Here is a 20,008-nt window from a genome sequence, read left to right as displayed (position 1 = left end):
GAGGGGAGGGGAGGGGAGGGGAGGGGCAGGGAGAGAGAAGGTATAGAGCCTAGGTGATATAATCAGTGGGCTTTGAATGTTTGGCTATAAAAGGGTTTTGGGTGCTCCATCTCCAGGGATCCATCTGAGAAGTTGATAAGGGAAAAGGTGTGTCAGGCTGTATGGTTTAGAGGAGGAGAAAGCAGAGGAGGAGGAAGAGGAAGAAGATGAGGAAGAGGAGGCAAGCCTGGGGTCAGGTGCATTGGGAGAGAAGAAACTAGAGGCTCCGACTTTGGCTTAGAGGTCTCTTCCCAGTAAGGGGGCAGAACAGGTTGGTACCACTAGGAAGGAGTGGGTAAGGGAACTACCCCTTAAAGATACAACTAAGTGGTGGGATTTGGAGAGGTTAGTAAGGCTTTCCTTCTAACCCTGACAATAGGACAGCAAGAGAGGTGGGTGCCCCAAACTCAGGACTGAGTAGGTGACCCTGGTGTCCAGGAGGAAGGAGATGTGTTGCCCTGATTCTATGATGACTACCCGGGGCTTCCTGTGGAAGTTGGTGGTGATTCAGTCAAGGGAGTCCAGGCCTCCTCCTTCATCAGGCCTAAGAGGTCAGCTAGAGGGCGATTTAGACCTGATGTCCCCATGATGTGAGGGACATGGGGGCAGTCAACAGTCCAATATCCCTTTTAATGGCACCTTGGCCATGGTCAAGGTGGTTGACAAGAGCTCAGGCAGGCCTAGGCCCCTTGACCTTTCTCACAACATTTGAAACAGGGACCTGGAAGTTTCTGGGCTTTCGAAAGTGAGGAGGTAGCTGCTATGGCCGGCTGAAAGGCCTTAGCTGCCCTCAGGTAGTTTTGTTTTGGGGCTTTAAAAAAATTATTTTTTCCTGTGGTACACCTTAAAAGGCATGGCTAAAACTTCTGTCTGTGGAGTCTAGGTGTTTAAGTTTGGCCCTAATGTCAGGGAAACTCTGAGAGAAGTAGGTCGTAAGTAGTAGTTCCCCACTGGGGGTCTCAGGGTCCAGATTTGTGCATTGTAGGAGGTCCTCTGTAAGGCGGTCCAGGAAAGTGGGCGTTTGTGTTAGTGCTAGATGACCTCTTGGATTTTCTCATAATTTACCACTTTTAGGATAGCTTTATGGAGACCAGCCAGGAGGCAAGTTATAAACTGCTCTCTAGCTCAAATGCCCCCTGGAGTGTTATAGTTTCATTTGGGATTCTGGTCAGGAACCGGCCTCAGCCCCAGTTGGGTATACCCCAGACTCTTTTCTGAGAGATCACTTAAGAAAGGGATGGGTACAACCCTGGCGATCCCCCCCCCCCAGCCCCACGAACTGAGGCCAGGTTAGAGTGGGAAGATGGACATAGAGGGAGTGCCGTGGTGGAGCAGGAACGAGCAGCGGGAGGACTTGGGGCTGCCGGTGGCCTGAAAGTGGTGCCAGGAAAGGTTGGTTTGGGTGACCTTGTGGGCCTGAGTACCAGAGGTTTTCAACGGAGATCTCAGGCCAAGCCTGGTGCGAGGGTTCTGGCGAAGGGAAGCAAGTGCAGGCAGGGAGACGAAGTCTCAACCATGCCTCCAGGCCACTCAGTAACTCCAAGGCGCCCTGCACTGAGTCAGGTTAGGCTGGACCGTTGAGAAGCCGACTATCCAGTGAGGAGTGCGTTGGAACCTCAGGCAGCACTTCGGGAGAGCAGATCTCTTCCCAAGCGTTACAGCACACCTTTAATTCCCTGGATAAATTTATATACAGTTGGGGGTGATTCAGGGTTCGACCGTAGGTACCTCTCATTGGCTTGGACTGAGAGTTTGGGGGAAATCTTATTTGCATGTGGGAAGGCTTGGTGCGGCTCCTATGTGACTGATAGCGATGTGATAGTGATGTGATAGATTTGAAGTTCTGAGTTTGAGCTTTTTTTTTTTTTTTTCCTTATGGGGCAGAGCTTAACCTGCAGTTTTGGCCTATAGAACGTTTTGTAGGTGGAGCCTAGTGGTTGGAGGGCCTCAGGGGCGGGGCCTGGCCACTGGGTGCGCTTTGAGGGGCTTATATTTACTATCAGTACAGTCAGATTTAATTTTTCAATGTGAATTCCAGGAAAATTTAAATGACAATGTGTGTCACATTTTATTTGTACTTGACATACTCGTTAACAGATACTTTCTATTTGACTTCTGTCAGCTTCTCGATTCAAAAGTTCTGGGGCCAAAGATCAAAGACAACACACACACACACACAAGAAAACGTTATTTGAAATTTAAAAATAATTGTCATCGTTTTCTTTACATTTGTGAATAATATATTCCTATATACAGTTCATAATTCACATGACATAATTCACATTATGAACATGACTAAACCCTAATCTCGTCATCCACCTGGAGTGGGCTTTACCTACGGACAAGGGAAGCATAACGGTCAACTCATGTAATCTCAGCGCTTTGGAGCCCAGCCAGAGGGACTGCCATGAGTTCGAGGCCAGCGTGGGCTTGTCTTGAAAAACAAAATACAAAACAAAACAGAAAATATTTCGCAGCAGCCACTTTTCGGGGTAGTCTGCCTTTCTCAAGTCATCGATTGGTGCTATCTGTGGCCAATCAAGGCACGATGATGGGGCGGGGACTGAGGGGCGGCCCAATCAGGCGCGCATCCCGGGCACAGGGGCGGGCCTTGGCGGGTTCGCTAGTTCGCGGGGCCTTGTCTCGCGCCATCTTTACCTTTGATCGGTCAGCTGAGCCGTCCGGTGCGGGTGCCTCAGGCCAGTCAACTGCCAGAGGCGGACGGGGGCGCCATGGTGAGTGCTGCCCGCAGGAACCGGCAGAGTTCCGGTTTCCTCCGCTTTGCCCTGGGCAGGCGGTTCGGCCCTGAGAGGCCTATGCAGGGCTGAGCTCACAGCCTGTCTCCCTAGGTCTTGACGTGGCTGAGCCGCCACACTCCCTGACCCTGCAGGGACACTTGTCCTCAGCGGCACCCTTCTCTTGGTCCAGACTCTGGTGCCACAGCTGCTGTGTCTGGTGTCTCACTGTCAAGCAGTGACAGCCCTGGATGCTGGAGCAGCCTGAGGTGTGGCGTGAGCCTGGGCTGGGGCATCTCCTGGCCTCCCCATTATCAGCAAGGCTCTTACTGTATTGGCTTGTGTGGAGAGTGTAGTGAGAGAGAGAGAGCACGTGCAGCGTCTCTCTCTTCCACACTGGATTCACGTCCTTTGCTGTAATGATGTATCTGCTCCCTATGGCTCTGGAGACACCTATTCCATCTTCGTAACTTTGTGAAGTGTATGTGCTTGGTAACCAACTGTCAGCTCGATGGGATTGACTGCTGCCTACATTAAACACACACTTTTGGCTGTGTGAGGGCCTTTCCAAAGGTGACATTCCAATAGCTCTGGTCTCAAGAATAGATTAATCCCTTCCTGAATTCACAGTAGGATACGCATTACTGGTGGGGCAGAGTTGTAGGATTTAGTCCTAAGTGTGGCTGTGGGCATCAAAAGGATCTGTGCTTTTCTTTACAGTGGTGCACAGAAAAATTTCAAACTCCATTTAAAAATCCCCATTTCCCCTAACGTCGTAAAATCTCAAATAGAACTCAAAACAGTTAGTAGAACAAATCAGAATTCTTGCCTCTTTGACTGGTCTGTAGCTATAGTTGACATTAAGTTTACCACGGAACCTGTAAGTTTCAAATTGATACTCTTGAAAGTGTCTTTTTAAGACTATGTCATGTGGAGGGAAGAAACTTAAGTTTTTATAATTGCTATAAATGGTATAACAAAGCTTGTGTCAGTATTTGGTGTGTTGTGATATTGTCTAACAATTGTTTTGAGGCATTTTCCAGCATTTACTTTTATGACAGCAGAAGGTTTAAATTGTGTACTTGGGGCACTGCATTTGCCAAGAGCACAAGATGACAGTGACTCCTTTGCTGGAGACGTTGGTGGGGTGGGGTGTCGTTCCGTTGAATTTTGCTTTAGTTCATGTGTGGTTGCAGTGTGTCCAGCACAGAGGTGGCTCTAAGTCACTCACATGGCATCTCCAACATTGCTTTATAGAGGAACTTGCAGCCTGACAGTGTGGAGAACTCCTTGAGTCAACTCCCCAGTCGATGTCTTGAAACTAGAAAGCGTAAGAGAAGGTACAAGAAGAGGCCAGTCACCTACAGTTACTGGAGGCGGTCCCAGCGGAATAGAGCGAGAAAACACAAGGCACCAGTAAAGGTAAATCGGGAACTAGAGAAGGTCATGTATGTGCGTGTTATCTTCCTTATTCCCTTGCCTTATCTAGAAACAGTAGTATGAAATTATAAGTATGCCATGTACTCTTTTTTTTTAAACAATTCTTTTTTTTTTTTTTTTAAGATTTATTTATTTATTATATGTAAGTACACTGTAGCTGTGTTCAGATACTCCAGAAGAGGGCATCAGATTTCGTTATGGATGGTTGTGAGCCACCATGTGGTTGCTGGGATTTGAACTTGCGACCTCCGGAAGAGCAGTTGGTGCTCTTAACCACTGAGCCATCTCGCCAGCCCCGCCATGTACTCTTTATTTAAACATGATTTAGTGTAACACACCATAGCAACCAACAATTGAAAATCCACAAGAGTGCCGTGCAGGTGCATCAGTGGGTAAAGGACTCAGTCCTGACGACCTGAGTTGGATCTCCAGGACCCATTTGGTGAGAGGAGAGAACCGGGGCCCACAGTTTGTCCTTAGACCTCTGTATGTGATGGAGAGATACAACAGCGTGGGGACATAAGGCTGCATTGTGCTTGTAATTAATGTCACACTTGATAGAAATCAGCATTTTTATTTCCTGAGACTAGAAATAAGACACCTCCATCCTCACCGCCTCTGTTGTCACTGTCCTAGAGGTACTTTCCACAACCTTTGGCAGCAGCCTAGGCAGCACGACTAAGGGTCACGTAAATTGGAAGGAAGAGGGTCATAAGGGTCATAACCGCATGCATTTGGAGATGAGCTGACACTACATTCGTTACAAATAGGACCTATGAAAAAGTTGAGCAAGATAAAAGAGGTCAGAAATAAAATCAGCTGTGTTTCTCTACACAAAGGAACAGTCCAGAAATGAAGCTGAACAATTCCAGTAGTTGATACCAAAAGCAAAATATTCAAAAATATTCAAAAAATCCAAATCTTAAGAAAGATGTCGCATCTTGATTGTGGAAGACTAAACTATATGGTTTGTTTTGGGGTTGTCAGATGTGGCCTCTTCAGATCCTTGCTTGGCTCAGGGGGCCTGCACTTCCGTAGGAGGAGGTAGGGATTGTGTTTTTGTTGTTTACGTCATTACATATTTTCTCAGAATGAGCCCTACACACTCAGATGTGTGTTAGTGTTTCCACTGCTATAGTTAAAAGAACGAAGTCCACAGAGGGGGCATCCGAAAGTGGAGCGGCAGGTACTGACCTCCCATTGTCCTTCTCTCCAGGACCCCATCTGCTGGACCAATGGGTATTTAAAGAGGGGAATCTGGGATCTGAGGCCCTGAACAAGGAAGCTAGGGATTCCATGGTGTGAGGGAAGGTGGCTCTGAGGAGTTGTATCTGAGGCTGTCCTGTGGTCTACATGCACACGCTCTTTGGTTAAGCCAAGCTAAGTGGGAGATTATAAATCTGATCATGTGGATTGACTACAAGTAGGTATTTGACTTTTTCCATCAGAGGTAGGGATGGCAAATTTGCTGTGGACAAATTTATATGGCCAGGCTGACCACTAAAAGCAAATGCCACTTTATCTGAGATAGGGCTCGTTGAAGGTAACTGGTAAAAAAGGTGCTAGTCCCTGATCTCATGGGACTAATGGCCTTTAAAAGAAGAGGGAGGGAGCCTCACTGTACTGTGTGAGATCTTCCTCACTGCACTGTGTGAGGACACCTCAGGGAGGTTGCCTGTGTAAGCTTGGAGGAGCCTTGAGGCACTGAGTCAGCTGCTGTCTGGATCCTGCAGAACAGAAAATGTAGTGTATATTATGGAAACCCAGAGCTGCCAATGCAGGGAGGGACCTGCGCTGGGGCAAACTGAGCCAGAACTAATCACACCTTGCTTTCGCTTCTTCAGTTCTCTATAAGAATTCTGAAATACATTTATGAATTTGATGCTTCCATTGCACTAAATTAGTTTATTTACCTCTAGAGAGTCAGTGTCTTTATGACTATAAAGTTATACTCCATGAATATGGTACTCTCTTTACTTGCTTTTTTTTTTTTTAGAATATCCCTCACCTTTTATAAATATTTTCACATGTAGAGTTTAATGTTTGTACAGTTTTAATTCATTAAGATTTCTATTCGAAAAGCTTTAGTGGAGAGCCTCAGGTGTTTTTACTTCTAAATGATAAGGACATCAGAACCCTCATCTTTCTCTTGACATTTAACTTGGTTGGCACATCTTATATGGTGCTGGTGCTCAGAGATGTGGCTCTCTCTCTGAGGAAATTTGAGTTCTGTAGACAGGGTCTTGTCTTTTGATAGGCTCAAAAGTTTGAGTTGAGGAGAAATGTCTCATTACAGGGGTTGGTGTCATTTGAGGATGTGTCTGTGGACTTCACCTGGGATGAGTGGCAGGACCTGGATGACAGTCAGAGGAAGCTCTACAGGGACGTGATGCTGGAGACCTACAGCAGCCTGGAGTCCTTGGGTGAGTGAAGTCCCCAACAGTATTAAAAACACTTCCTGTGTTAGTAAGAACAGCAACCATGTCTGAAATTTGTTTAGCTACACATGTGTGTGTGTGTGCGTGTATATAAACCTACCTCCAGAAATTGGCAGGTCTATGCAGACATATCACATCTTTATATTGCAAGCATTTAATCCTCTATTAGCTATTTTGTGGCACGGAATCATTTTAAGCATGGTCACGCTTCTGTGCTGTAGAAAACTGAAAGTTACACGGGCTATCCAGCTGCACCCCTGCGTGCATCAGCCGTCTTCTCTCTGTCCCTCCCTCACACACTCTAATAGGCGTTGTCACCTGCTCTTGCTTCTATTTCTGTGAGTGCCAGTTTGTCTTCCACATATAAACAAGGATGTGCAATGTTTGTCCTTTCATGCCTGACTTAGTTAACTTAGCAAAACCGTCCTTCAGTTCCAACCCGAGATAAGTTTGGGTTTGTTAGTGAATAATATTCCCTTATACATTTCTTTTTTTAACAAAAAGATTTATTTATTTATGTATTTTATGTATACGGGTACTTTGTCTGCATATATAACAGAAGATAGCACCAGACGGTTGGGAGTTGCCATGTGGTTGCTGGGAATTGAACTCAGGTCCTTTGGAAGAGCAATGAGTGCTCTTAACCACTGAGCCATCTCTCCAGCCCATAAATACTTTTTTTTTTTTTTTTTAAAGACAAGAGCTCATATAGCTCAATATTACCTTGAACTCATGATCTTTCAAAATACTGATTTCATTTTCTTTTAATATATTCAGTGGTAGCCGAACCATAAAGGTGGTTCTATTTCTAGTTTTTAAAGGAACTTTTATACAGTTTTTCATGGTAGTGATTTTATATTCCCAGCAACAGTGAAGGATAATGTGTCTTTCTCTGTGTCCTCATTGGTGCTTGTTGCTCATGGTTTCTGGAATATTCCAGCTGCAAGTATAGTTACGCTGCAAGTATAGTTACGCTTGGCCGTGGTTTTCATTCCCGTTTTCTGATGTTTACAGGTACTGACCATTTATTGGTGGGTTTCTGTGTTATTTGTATGCCTTTGGGAAAATACCTACTCAAGTCATTTGCTCAACTTTATAGGACCTGTTTTTGTTTTTGTTTTTTTCCTGCTCTTAACTTCCTTATGTAGTCCAGGATTCAGCCCCGTGTATAGTTGAGACCTTTTCATTGGCTGTGTAGGCTGACCTTCACTCTATCACTCTAGCCTTGGGTTTTCTTTAGGGAGGGTTTTGTTTTTGAAACCCCAGTTGTCAGCTTTTGTTGTAGATGGCTGTGATTTGAGGTCCTGTCATCTTTGTCCTGGGTCAGATGGTGTTGGTCTGTGCTTCCAGCGCCCTGGAGATGGAGGAGCAGGTATCACTTGTGCCCAGGACTTCCAGAGCCACCTGGCAACATAGAGACGCCAATCTCAAAAAGGGAAGCAAATTTTTGAATCAATATCCAGCTTCCCTGTATTTTCTTTCAGTAGTTTCAGATCTTGCATTTACGTCTTTGATATATTTTAATTAGGTTTCTGAATACGGAAAGATAAAGGGGGTCTAATGTCTTTGTGTACACCAGAGAGTATAGCGCTTGTACCACTTATTGAGGAGAGCTTCCTTTCTAACCGCTCCTGCTGCCTCTGGTGAAAACCGGGTGGCCGTAAGGTCTGGATTTGTTTCTGTTGTTTCATTGGCTGTTTGTCTACGTTTATGCTAGTTCTGTGCTGTCCTACCATGTCTCTGTGTGCTGTTGCTCTGTCTTATGTCTTACTGTGTTCCTGTGTGCTGTTGCTCTACCATATACAACAACTGATTTGCTTCGTTTTTCAAGGATGCTTTGACTGCCTGGGGGTCTTTTGTGTTTCTCTGTGAAGATTAGGATTGGCTTTTTTCTAGAACGATGAAAATGCTGTTGGTACTTAGAGTCCATTGAATTGATAAGTCAGTGTGAGTAGTGTGGACATTTCATCAATATTGAAGTTGTCCATTTAATAGTGTGTGTGTGTGTGTTTTGTGTGGTAAAGATTTATTAATGGAGAACAGGCAGAAGAGATGTAGTACTTCTTGATGCCAATGTGTTGGTCAGCTTCCTTTTAGCCCTGCTATGTATCCTCACACCCTTCTAGATGAACTTGAGTGTCCTTGGAGTGACTACAGATCTGATGGGGTGCCACTCATAGGGCAGAAATTGCATATTCCCACAAAAATGTGGTGTGCCTCTCGAGACGTTAGCACCATCAGCCATGACAGACATTAGCATTGTCAGCAGTGACTCCGCTTGTTCATATTCTTTCTCACTTTGTGGCCAACAGCTACGGCATAGGCTGGAGCCATGGCTGCTGCTCTGCAATAGTGGCTACAATGGGACCCTCTTCATTTCTGTCGCAATGGTCCTTTATGAACTGTTTGTTTTGTAAAATTTGAATAGTATTACTGTCTTTTCTTTTTAAAAAGGATTTATTAACTTTATGTAAATGAGTGCTTCATCTGTACACCTGCATACCAGAAGAGGGCATCACATTCCACTGTTGGTTGTGAGCTACCATGAGGTTGCTGGGAACTGAACTCAGGACGTACGGAAGAGCAGCCAGTGCTCTTACCCACTGAGCCATCTCTCTAGCCCATGTTACTGTCTTTCTATCTCAACAATTTCAGTAAAGAGAATACTGGATAGGGCTGGGGAGATGACTCAATTAAAAATTCTGGTTTTGCCAGGTGTGGTGGCTCACGCCTTTAATCCCAGCACTTGGGAGACAGAGGCAGACAGATTTCTAAGTTTGAGGCCAGCCTGGTCTACAGAGTGAGTTCCAGGACAGCCAGGGCTATACAGAGAAACCCTGTCTCGAAAAACCAAAAAAAAAAAAAAAAAATTGGTTTTAACATTCATTTGTTCCAATTAATATTCATTTTTTAAAGATTTATTTATTTATTTTATGTATATGAATACATGGTGGCTGTCTTCACACACACCAGAAGAGGGCATCAGATCCCATTATAGATGGTTGTGAGCCACCATGTGGTTTCTGGAAATTGAACTCAGGACCTCTAGAAGAGCAGTCAGTGCTCTTACCCACTGAGCCATCTCTCCAGCCCCTCAGTTATTTTTAAATTTGCATTTTACTTTCTTTCATACTCATTAGTCATCTGGTAGGATAAAATTTCCAGTTTTATATGTCTATCTATTTCATTGTGATCAGAGAGGATATTCAGGGGTTTTGTTTGTTTATTTTTAAATTTGCTGAGACTGCCTTCCTAACGTTGTCCTGAACAGTAATATGCACTACTTGAGCCATGAGATAATGGTGCTCTCAGAAGGAGCTGGCAGCCTGTCAGTGTCTCTTAGGCTATTTTGTTCCACTGTGGGCTTGATTGTAGGGCTTCTCTGTAAATTTCCTGTCAAAATGACCTGCCCTTTTGGTAGGTGATGGTAGCTGTTGTAGTTCTCAGATATTGTACTACAGTTTACCGCTTCTGTATGACCTAATGAACTCTACAAACTCAGCGTTCAGCACGTGTGCATCTCTTTACACATTACTTACTCTTTGAATTGATCCCTTCTCCTCCTCTTCCTCTTCATCCCCCTCTTCCTCTTCCCACTCCTCCATCTCCTTTCACAGGTTTCCATTCTGTTTGAACTGATTTCTTTGGGTCGCACTTGCATGCTACGGCCATCCCTTTGGATTCGGTTCACATGTAGTATTTTTTAGTAAATGGTTTTCTCTTCTGCAGCATGCCACTGAAATTGTTATTTTCATCTATTCAAACGGTTTATATATTTACTGGGAAATAGTTTTGTTTACATTTAAGAGTATTTTTGATAACTGAGGACATACTTCTGACATTTTTGGGTGGCTATATTCTGCATTCTTTTTTCCTTTGTGTTAATTTTTTGTTTAATGGTTTTCTGTATTGATACACTTTCTTCTGTGTATCTTGCTGTATTGTTTAATTTTATATGTTTCAGTAATGGTGGACATGATCTGTTCACTTACTATGTAGCATCTCTTAAGCCTGTGTAGTAGGTAAGGTTCTTTAGAGCAGTGGTTCTCAACTTGTGGGTCACAACCACTTTGGGGGCCAAGTGACTTTTTTACAGGGGTCACCTAAGACCATTGGGAAACACAGATATTTACATTATAATTCCTAAAAGTAGCAAAATTACAGTTATGAAGTAGCAACAAAAAGAAAGGGTTGAAACGTTAGGAAGGTTGAAAACCATTGCACTAGAGAAACAGATGTGTGTGTGTGTACGGGTGCATGTATGTATGTGTATTAGAAGAGAGTTATTAGAATATCTTACAGCTGATAGGGAAGGGTAGTCAGACAATGACTAACTACATCCCGGAGAGCCTGAGAACCCAGTACTTGTCAGTCCACCAGGCCAGATACCTCAACTGTCTCAGTCTAGTGTTTAAGGCCTGAAAGGATCCTGGAGAGTCACTGGCTTTCAATCCATTGTGGAAACTGAAGAAGCTAGGGTCTGATATCAGGAGAGAGTGCCACTGGCAGCAGAGATGAGCACACTCCCCAGCAGGGAGAGCAGGCAGGCAAGCAAACAGCACTGCTTTCCCCTCGGGCCTCCTGTATCTGCGCCTCCGACAGAAGGCGCTGGTTCCTTCTCTCCTCAGCTAAGTCTTCCTGGGAGGACCCACACGGATCCCTTCAGAGGCTTGCCCCTTAGTGATTCCAGACCCCACTAAGTTGGCAGGACTCATCACCACAGGCTGATCTAGTGCTGATGAATCCCTGTCGTTTTGTTTTAGCAAGTCTAGTTCTCAGTTTTTGAAAGTTAACCTCACTGGATACAGTGTTCTCGGTTGGCACTGGCTTTGTTTGTTTGTTTGCTTTAACTTTGTCAGCCAGCATCTTATGCCCTCACCTCTTGGATTCCTCTTGCACTCTGGGGTTCCTCTAAAGTATGTTTTGCTTTCGACAGTCTTATTATTACATCAGATCCTTTTTGGGGGACAAATCTAGATGTTCATATATTTGGGATCTAGATATTCATATGTTTCCCTTGAATTCGGATTTTATTTGTCATTTATGTCACTGAATAATTTACTTATTTGGATTTTTAAAAATTTGGTGTGTGTATGTGTGTGGTGTATGTGCTTGTGTGTATGACTGTGTGCAAGTTCATACACATGTCCATGAACATTTGGAGGCCAGAGGATAGGATGGTGTTAGGGGTATTTCTCTCCCCCTCCCTCCCTCTCTCTTTATTCCCTTGCATCTTAGTTCCAAAAGCAACTTGAGGAAAAATTTTGGCTTACAGGTCACAGTTCATCGCCAGGGAATGCTGAGGCAGGAACTGAAGCAGAGGCCATAGAGGAGTACCTGCTTCCTGGCTTGCTCACTCAGGGCTCATTCAGCCTGCTTCCTTATATATCCCAGCACAGCCTGCCCAAGGGTGGCACCGCCCACAGTGGGCTGAGCCTCCTCACATCAATAACTCTAACCAAGTACATTCCCCTCAAGCTTGCCCACAGGTCAGTTTAATGAAGACATTCTTTCAGTTGGGCTCCTGTTCCCAGCTTTTGTCAAGTTGACAAAAACAAAAACCCCAAGCAGGGTCTCTCACTGAACCTGAACGTTCCTGTTTAGGCTGGCTGGCAAACTCCTAGGGTCCCCTTGTCTCTGCCTCCCAATGTTTGTTTTTTTTTTTTTTTTTTGAAATAGGGTTTTCCCATGTAGTTCCAGTTCACGTGGAATTTGCAGTGTAGTCCAGGCTGGCCTCCAACTCCTGAGTTTCTTGTTTGAGCCGCCTGAGTGCTGAGAATTACAGGGGTAGTGAGTGGGTAGTTCACCATGCCTGGATAAATGTTTTGTTCTGGATTGGTTTTTATGTTCAATCTGTATTCTTTTTGGAACACCAGTCACACAAATGCTTAAAGCAAAAGTCTTAAAGTTCCTCATTAAAAGTGTTTTTTTTTTTTTTTTTTTTTTTTTTTTTTTTNAGGGGTAGTGAGTGGGTAGTTCACCATGCCTGGATAAATGTTTTGTTCTGGATTGGTTTTTATGTTCAATCTGTATTCTTTTTGGAACACCAGTCGCACAAATGCTTTAAGCAATATTCTTAAAGTTTTTCATTATAAGTGTTTTTTTTTTTTTTTTTTTTTTTTTTTTTTGTGGAGCGATGGAGAGATGGCTTAGCAGTTAAGAGCACCAGCTGCTCTCCCAGAGGACGTAGGTTCGAGTACACACATGGTAACTCACCAACCATCTGTAACTTTGGTCTCTGGGGCTCCAGCCATCTCTCCTTTAATTCACTGGCACTGCATACACCACGTGGTGCATTGTTGAGGCCGGCCAGCGGCTCACATGTCCGGGTTCGAGCCTGGAAGGCATCTTGGAATCTGGAAGACAAGAGGGAATCTAGGCAGCACGAGAAAGGATGGAGCTAAGACAAAATTCTGTTCAAAGCTCAACTTTAATGTCGGCAAACAGGCTTTATAAAGAAGAGGGGAGGCCCATTCCCAGCCATGCAAAGTTCCTTTGAAGTAGACAGATCAGCCTTGTAGTAGGAACTCATGAAGATCAGTTTGGTGTTAACTCGGGAAGAGTTAACAGCTGGTCCGGCCTCAGGCAGGTAGTGGCACATCAAAGGAAAGGGATGAGAAGCAGCCCAGCAGGTGGCTCTGCCTCACGGGCGGATGGTCTGAGGCCAGCCTAGCTAGGCTGGAAGGAGGTAACAATGCATAGACATATATGCTGACAAAACATTCATATAGATAAAATAAAAATAAATAAAATTAATTTCTTTTTCCATTTTAAAACTGACACATCTTTAATCCTAGCACTTAGGAGGCAAAGGGAAGTGGGTCTGTGAGTTCGAGGCCAGCCTGGTCTACATAGTGAACTCCAGGACAGCCAGAGTTACATTACATAGCGAGACCCTATGTCCAACAAACAAACAAACAAACAAACAAACAACTCAAACCAACCAACCAAACAAAAAAAGTATCTAAATAACTTAAGTAGTGCAAACTCTGACATTATTCTAAATGTTATTCTGGCTGATTAGTTCTGCTGTTGAGACATCCACCTTTTTGTTTTTCTTAGTTTTTGTTGAGTTTCAACAAATGTTCAGACTGCTTGAACATTTTTTCAAAATGTATACTGTGTATATTTGCGCGCGCACAGTGGCATACACGTAGGGGTCAGAGGGCTAGGGAGAGAACTCAGACGCCAGCCTCTGTATCTGGTGCGCTTACCTCCTACTGAGCCATCTCAAAAGCTGGATCACTTCAGTTTTGAGTCACCTCTGTCTCCTACATACCTGAGTCAGTCTGTCTTGTCTGTCTGTCTGTCTTCCTTCCTCCCTCTCTCTTTTTATTCTGTCTGTCTTTCTTTCTTATTGAATTGTGTTATGTCTTTAAGTTTTCTTAAAGTCATTCTTAGATTTCTAATTCCTACTTATTTACTCTTAGTGCTGGGGATTGATTGAAGGCTTCGTGGATACTCAGCAGGCGCTCTGGCGCTGAGCCATATTCCAGCACCCGTTTCATTTTGAGATAGGGTCTTACTAAGTTGCTTAGACAGATTTGGATCTGGTCTTCCTTAGCATCTCAGGTAGCTGAGACCATAGGCTTGCAGGGGTCCCAGCTTTGCTCTCTTCTCAGGCCATCTCACTTTCCTAACTAAAGGCAAGGTTCCAGTGCACGAGGAATATAAACTTCTCACAGAATGTTCGGATGGGTCTAGCAGTCACTTGTTTCCCAAAGCTGTGATCTTTCTGCAGTGAACTTGACCTAGCATTTGATACAGTCTTACATTATTTCCCATCAACAGGCCACTGCATCACCAAACCTGAGGTGATCTTTAAGCTGGAGCAAGGAGCTGGGCCATGGAGAGTAGAAGACGTCCCAAAGCAGAGCCGACCAGGTGAGTGAGTGCACCTCGGACAGACAGGCGAGGGTGAGTAGACTCTCACAGACACTGGCCGTACCGAGCTGTTCTTATTCAGGCGCAGTTCCTAGTCTTGGGCACAGCTGCTGCGCTACCTCACATAATTCCTATGTGCGCTCTCCAAGGAGAATGTTCACGTGAACTTTTACTCTCCTTTTTACTTTGCTGCATATATTTTCTTTAAGTGCATGGAGCGTTATAGACAGCTTTGGTTAGTTGGTTAGCTGCTGTCTCTACATTCTCAGCTGTCTGTGTTTTCTACCCAAAGCATTTTTGGCTGGGTTCTTTTATCACATGGTATTTCATTATCTCCTAAGCATTGCACTTCTAAAATTAGACATGCAAATAATAATAAATATATCTGCACATAAAGAGCTTACTTTTGTTGAAAAAATTAAACACACATAATATATGGTTGTAAGATAAGAGTCACAAAGGATGCTTTATCATAACAAGAAATAGACTGTTTTATTCCAGGAAAAGTCTAAAGGAAAGGGAATTTTAAGGAGACTATTATTCATCTAGTTTAATCTTGACACTTCTTTTTTTCCAATATTTGGTATATCTAATACTTGGGTGAGTATAAAATATAGATTTGTGTCTTAGTCCTTACAGAGAAGGAAATTGGCAGCTTAATATAGATATTTATAACATAGTTTTTCAGGCATTAACTAAGGGGTTGGTAAGGGAATCAGACAAAAAGGCCCAGCATCAGGTATCCTGTCCCACGAGGTAGAATGCCTGCGAGTGAGGGAGAGTCCTCAGCACAGGAAGGAAGGCGGAAGCGAAGCTCAACAGGAAGAGTAGGGTCTGCTGTCACAGAGCGGAAGGGAAGCAGGGCTTTCGTGTTGACAGGCTGTGGTTTTTCTGTCGGTGTGGAAGCTGTTGTCTACAGTTTTCTATAGTGTAGAAGACAATAGACTTACACAGAAGACCTCATTTATAGTGTAGAAGACAGCTTAATACAAAACGGAAGCTTCCAGAAGCAGAGAATTATAAAGTGGGGCTGCATGGACCTTCATCTAAGTGAAGAGTTGACAGTACTGTGAGTCCCCGGAACATCTGGAAAGCATTCAGTGGCGGCATCACTTAGTGTCCTGAATGAAATCCACTGGTCCGGCAGAGGGCAGACTGGAGCTACCTGGCCCTGTTAAGGTTCTTGGAAGCACAAAATAGATTTTGATTAGGAATTTGGAGGGTTGAACTTAGCTGTTTTCATATGAGAATAAGGCCATTTGTGTCTGTAAACTAACCCCCTAAATTTCTACTGTGGTTCCTCGTTGAACAGTGAAAACTGACTACACAGATAGCAGCCCTTTCCTAAGTCTACACTTAAGTGAAATGCAGGCCGTACAAACCTCCATCCTCAGATAGCTCACTGATGAGCATCTTACTGTTACAGATCAGAAAGAAGGAAAGTGGGATGACTGTAAGAACGAGATTGAAGGGGCAGGGGTGGGGGGAATGGCAGATGGAAATGACATCCTGAAATACACAGCCAGCCAGTTGGTGAGTATTTAACAATCATGTGTTTCAAATGAACTAAACACCTTAAACCAATGAAGTGATATGATTTACATTGTAAACTCTACGTTACAGATCCACTGCACACACACACACACACACACACACATTATTGCTAAATCATAATGGGATGAGAACGAGACGTCAGTTCTTCATTTTTATGCTGTAACATGAGCTTGGCGACTTCTGTTTTCTTTTAGATGTACAGAAGGTAACGGAACTGAACGAAACCAGCCAGGACAATGAAGAGAGACATCTGTGGCACCATGTGATTAGCTACAGCAACCAGTCAACCGAGGAGAAAGTTAAATTAGGAAACATATTTAATGTGAGCTCAAACTGTGTTTCAAATCTGACTGTAAAGAATGGAAACTCCTCAGGAATGAGGCCTGTGGCACTTACTGTGTGGCAGAGCGTCCCTCCCCCTAACGAGCGCGATGACACGAGGACTGGAGAGGAACTTGATGCCTCTCTGACTAGTGAGTCCCCCATACACGCAGAGCATCCTGGGTTGTATAGCAGAGCTCCAGGCACTGGACAGCAGTTTCAGTGTTATATGCAAGAAGCGACCTGCAACACAAACACATTATGGAGTAAGAAGAGGTTTCCCATTGCACATGAGTCCAGTAAGTTGGGCGAGTCCGAGAAAGCGCCTGATGAGGTAGCTCTTCATGTCCAAGACGTGAGCTGGGTATGGGCAGAAACTTTTGAATGTAGTATTTGTAAGAAAACATTCTGTACAAAGTATGAGCTCACGAAACACAAGAAAATACACAAAGGACAGCAATATTACACATGTAGGGATTGTGAGAAAACCTTCATTAAGGAATCATACCCCACAGACCAGAGCATACATGCGGGAGTCGGGTCCCATAGATGTAAACAATGTGAGAAATGTTTTCACCAGAAGAACCAGCAAAATGTGCACAGAGTCCCCAGAGAAGCCCAACTCTATGAAGTTTATCAGTCTGAAAAAAGCTTTAGTGAGAAGCCAGATCTCAGGTGCTATCAGAGGACCCGTGCCGGTTATAAACCCTATGGATGTAATCTGTGTGGGAAGGCATTTTACCGCAAGTCACACCTTGGCAGGCACCAGAAAATTCACACGGGGGAGAAACCCTATGGTTGTGAAGAGTGTAAGAAAACTTTCTACCATAAGTCCTCTCTCACGATACATCAGAGAACTCACACAGGTGAGAAGCCCTACGAGTGTAAAAAATGCAGGAAAACTTTCTACTGTAAGTCGGACCTGAATGTCCACCATAGAACTCACACTGGCGAGAAGCCGTACGAGTGTGACGAATGTAGGAAAACGTTCTACTCTAAGTCACACCTCGTGATACATCAGAAAGTTCACACAGGCGACAAGCCGTACGAATGTGAAGAGTGTCAGAAAGCCTTCAGCCGTAAGTCAAACCTTACCGTGCATCAGAAAACACACACAGGGGAGAAACCTTACGAGTGCAATGTATGTGGGAAAACTTTTCACCGGCGGTCACACCTCAGCATGCACCAGGGGACTCACACTGGCCAGAAACCCTACGAATGCGAAGAGTGTGGGAAAGCGTTCTACCAGAAGTCAAGCCTCAGAAGACATCAGAGAAAGCACACGGGGAGCAGACCGTATGCATGTGGAGAATGTAGGAAAACCTTCCTCCATAAGTCCTCCCTCACCGTCCATCAGAGAAGCCACACAGGCTACAAGCCCTATGAGTGTGAGGAGTGCAGGAAAACGTTTTACAGTAAGTCACATCTCACCGTCCATCAGAGAACCCACACAGGCGAGAAGCCCTATGAGTGTGAGCTCTGCAAGAAGGCTTTTCACCAGAAGTCATACCTTAACCGGCATCAGGTAACTCACGGAAGTGAGAAACGATTTGAATGTCAAGAATGTAGGAAAACGTTTTATCACAAGTCGTCCCTCACTGTACATCAGAGAATCCACCTGAGGGAGCTCCTGTGAGTCGGATGTGGGAAGCTCTGTCAGCAGGAACCATCAGCAGGCACCAGACAAGGCATGTGGAGGGCGTCTCCTATAAATGTGACAGTGTGGACAATGTTTTTGCAAGAAAGGACACCTTTGCAAGTGCTAAATTTATACAGAAAATTCTGTGTGACACAAGTTGGCTGTCTTCTCTGGAAAATAGTCTCCATTAATGAGGGTCTGTGTGATCATGTATCACACACACACACACACACACACACACACACACACACACACACACACACACACTATGAGATGATCACTACTTTCAGCCAGGCCCACAGAAATACTTTTTTTTCTTCTTCCCTAAGTTCTCATGAGCTCTGGGTCTGAGATAAACATCACCTGTAAGATAGCCTTGACATCCATTGTCAGAAACTCCCCCATTTAAGAGAAAAAGAACTGACTGGAAATCATTCATTTTTGTCCCCAAATACTCTTTTTTTTTTTTTTTTTCAGTTTGAGAAATACTTTCTCAAGCTGTTGTGCATGGTGCTTTTGCACTAACTCAATACAACTGGGAGAACCTACATGCTCTTTAATATTTCAGTTTGTACACAAGGGAAACTTTTACAAATTGAGAAAGTTTATCAGAGACGTTTCATTGAACAATTTGAATAAATCAAATGTGAATAAGTTAGCAGGTGAAACTTTGAACAAAACTTCCGTGTCAGAAGTTTGTAATGAAGAAAAACTATCAGCCTTTGTAATTTAATATCAACTTTCAAATGGAGCCACACATGTGCCAATAAATATGTGAGTGATATTATTGTCTGTCAGAGCACATTGTATCTGGGAACATTTGCGGTTATTGTAACTGGAGGCTGGAGTTGATACTGGCATGCAGTAATAGGGGCCAGCCATATTTTTTAAACAACTTGTACTGCACCAAACATTCCCTCATTCACCTATATATTTGGGTATTTTAATGAAAAATTAAAATTTTTCACTAGGTCCCTTGGTGGGACCTAGATTAATTACAGGAAATGTGTTTGCTGTGTATATGTCTTGCTTTGTTAAACAGGGACTGAGGTACGCATGTAGTCCAGTGGTAAAATATGTGTGTAACATTCATGAGACCCTGGTTTCAGCCTCACCACATACATGCATAAACTAAAACCTACAAATCTCCACATCAAATACCATTCTAGCATGTGTTCATATTTTCTCAAATATTGTCCTATGCACCTTCCCCACTTTGTGCCCGTGCAAATAAGTATGTGTGGGAATTGCTATTTTACCACCCCTCTAGTGTGTGACGCTAATATAAAGCCTGCCAGTTGATCTAATGGAAATAGTATCCGTGTAGAAATGAACAAATGAAGTCCCTGAATTGTTCACAGGTGACATTTAAAGAGCCACGAGCAACAGTTCTTATGTCGGCTTCCGTGCTCTTGGTGAGCAACAATTCATTGCCCACTTATTTGTGCTCCCCAGGTCCTACACTCCATCCTCCCTATGAAGCGTTGAGCAGAAGTGGTCTGTTTTAACTTACCTAGTTGGCATTGAACACTGCTGTGTCACCGACAGCACAAGTCTTTTGTCACTACACATTTTGCTCTAGCTCTAAAGATGTTTTTACCCTATACATAACTGCCTTGAATAAAAGACTTTGTGTCTAATGTATGACACCATTTTCTCTTATAAATTGCAGTCTTGATATTTAAAACGTGTGTCTTACTATCAGTGTGTTTGAGATGCCGATGGGAAAATCCCAATTAGCTTTTCTTCTTTACTGCGGTAAAACACTGACCAAAAAGGAACTTGAAGAGGAAAGGTTTTATTTGGCTTCCATGTCACAGTCTGTGACTGAGGTAGTCAGGGCAGGGATTGAAACAGAGACCATGAAGGAATGTTGCTTACTGGCTTACTCTCTATGGCTTGCTCAGCCTGCTAAGGCATGGTTGAGACTGGTGTTATAGAGGATGGCTGCCCACTGA

General features: G+C 43.9%; 1 protein-coding gene across 1 annotated transcript; it reads left to right on the top strand.

The window, feature by feature from the left end:
• The first annotated feature begins 2,683 nt into the window (after positions 1–2,683).
• LOC110305431 (zinc finger protein 39) lies at positions 2,684–19,831 on the top strand. The gene is made up of 5 exons (XM_021177410.2): positions 2,684–2,774; positions 4,032–4,196; positions 6,511–6,637; positions 14,444–14,536; positions 16,285–19,831. The coding sequence occupies exons 1-5, from the start codon at positions 2,772–2,774 to the stop codon at positions 18,045–18,047; spliced, it is 2,151 nt and encodes a 716-aa protein (XP_021033069.1). The 5' UTR covers positions 2,684–2,771; the 3' UTR covers positions 18,048–19,831.
• The last annotated feature ends 177 nt before the right edge of the window (positions 19,832–20,008 follow it).

Source organism: Mus caroli, chromosome 11, assembly GCF_900094665.2.
Source record: "Mus caroli chromosome 11, CAROLI_EIJ_v1.1, whole genome shotgun sequence".
Taxonomy (NCBI): Eukaryota; Metazoa; Chordata; class Mammalia; order Rodentia; family Muridae; genus Mus; species Mus caroli.
This window is presented reverse-complemented; position numbering and strand designations above follow the sequence as displayed.

Bases quoted from the DNA above. Each gene is read 5' to 3' on its own strand.
- LOC110305431 (XM_021177410.2), top strand. The intron at 4,197-6,510 runs GTAAATCGGGAA...GTCTCATTACAG, and splicing joins AACACAAGGCACCAGTAAAG to GGGTTGGTGTCATTTGAGGA. The intron at 14,537-16,284 runs GTGAGTGAGTGC...GTTTTCTTTTAG, and splicing joins CCCAAAGCAGAGCCGACCAG to ATGTACAGAAGGTAACGGAA.